Source organism: Otolemur garnettii, unplaced genomic scaffold (assembly GCF_000181295.1).
Source record: "Otolemur garnettii isolate 467f Iridium unplaced genomic scaffold, OtoGar3 scaffold00102, whole genome shotgun sequence".
Lineage (NCBI taxonomy): Eukaryota > Metazoa > Chordata > Mammalia > Primates > Galagidae > Otolemur > Otolemur garnettii.
Window position 1 is genome coordinate 2,270,388 of NW_003852497.1, and position 1,788 is coordinate 2,272,175.

General features: G+C 39.0%; 1 protein-coding gene across 1 annotated transcript in view; it reads right to left on the minus strand.

Moving 5' to 3' along the window:
• Positions 1–1,788, minus strand: part of KCNU1 (potassium calcium-activated channel subfamily U member 1) — a 319,066-nt gene that overhangs the window by 228,207 nt on the left and 89,071 nt on the right. The window contains 2 exon segments of the mRNA XM_023517014.1: positions 1,142–1,239; positions 1,376–1,465. Coding sequence (XP_023372782.1) covers positions 1,142–1,239; positions 1,376–1,465 — 188 coding nt within the window.

Consider the following 1,788-nt stretch of genomic DNA (forward strand, 5'->3'; position numbering starts at 1 on the left):
CCCTGATTTGATCATACATATACATAGTATTAGAATATGTACAATTATGTGTTAAGTGTTAACCAAAAATAAAAGGCAAAAAATAACATAAGAATGAAAAAGGTAGGAAGACTGAAAAGGTGTTCTTTTTTTCTTTCTTTCTTTTTTTTTTTTTTGCAGTTTTGGCCTGGGCTGGGTTTGAACCTGCCACCTCCAGCCTATGGGGCCAGTGCCCTACTCCTTTGAGCCACAGGCACCACCCAGACTGAAAAGGGTTTTGCAGATCTCAAGACCACAATGGATTTCAGTAACAAATGAGAGAAAATGACCCAAACTGGGAGGAACAGATTTCTTAGTTTTCGACAGAAGGTGACAATTATAGACCAAAGGGAATGTCGAATCTGAAGAGGAATCCATGAGGATTTTCTCTCCCCTATGAGAATAACCATGATACTGTGCAAGTTACTCTTGAATTTAAATACCATTCTGGGGAGGAGAGAATAAGAATCATAGAGATTAGAATAGTTGTAATAGAACATTCACACTTTGAACCAACTAAGTGTATATTCGGTGTTACCCAAAGGATCAGAATGCACTTAGAAGAACTAAGTTTTAAACTAGCAGAGTCTTTTGGTTCACCATGAATGCATAAGTCTCATCTTTCTTCCCCCAGGGGTTGTTGGTAAGCTATTGAATACAACTAAAACGAATAGAGAAAATTCCATTCCATCATCACTGTGTCAGGAGTACACTTTAAGCTCACCACCATTCATTAAGAAAATAGAGTCCTCAAGAAATGGTTATGAGTTGGCATTCTTATGGTCAACCAAGCAAAATTCAGATACAGGCTGAATTTTCAGTGAAAAAGTCAGCATGCTTGGGATTCAGCGTGGCAATGTCACTAACTGGCTTTGTGACTTTGGACAATGTGACCGAATCTATTTTGCTTGGCCTGTGAGAGGATTGATCACTAGAGACCTAGCAAGGTTTCTTGCAGACTAAAAGACTGATTCTCAAGTCTTATAAGTCCGATGGGAAAATATCTAACACCTCTTGGCCAACTTTAACTGAGCATTATTTTTTAACGGATAGACCCCTCTTCTCTTTCTTTGGCCAGACCTGAAAGCTAGGCTAAGGATGATGAGACATAAAGTGCAATTACCTGTCATATGGCGTCGGATCTTGCCTTTGCAGCCACATTTTGCTATTTGTTCTGGAGAATACACATCACTGTGACAGATGGAACAGTAAAGGTAGGCTCTGGACAAAGAAAGCAAGTCAAGAATGATTTGTGAGGCTTAATACCAAGGAGGTATGGTGCTGAACCCAATCTTCCTCCCATGAAGCTGTATTTCCTTTAACCATTTTTCCCCATCAAGTAATTTTGAAAAATTACCTTCTGACTTTCTTTAGGGAGTCAGCAATAAAGAACCCTACTGTGTTCCTCTGCAGCCTAATTTGTGCAGGTGGATTGAGTACCAGACCACTGGAAACAGAAAATAAAAGTACAGTCATATTTCCCTTTGGTTTGGGTGGCAATACTTAGTGTTTCATTCTGTCATTACCAATGGATTCTCTAAGTTGGATTAAATCTTGACTCTTTGATGCCAAACACAATGGAAAATAGGAATTGGACTATATTTAATTCTTTGTTTGATATATGCTAATTATGCTGGTAGGATCCAGGTAACAACTTGATTGCTGAGCTGCACATACAGGGGAAGTTCCTCCCTGGATTGTGTCACAAATCTGAGATGGCCCAACTAACTCAGAAAGCTAATTTAAGCTATTATATGACAAATAGGCCAA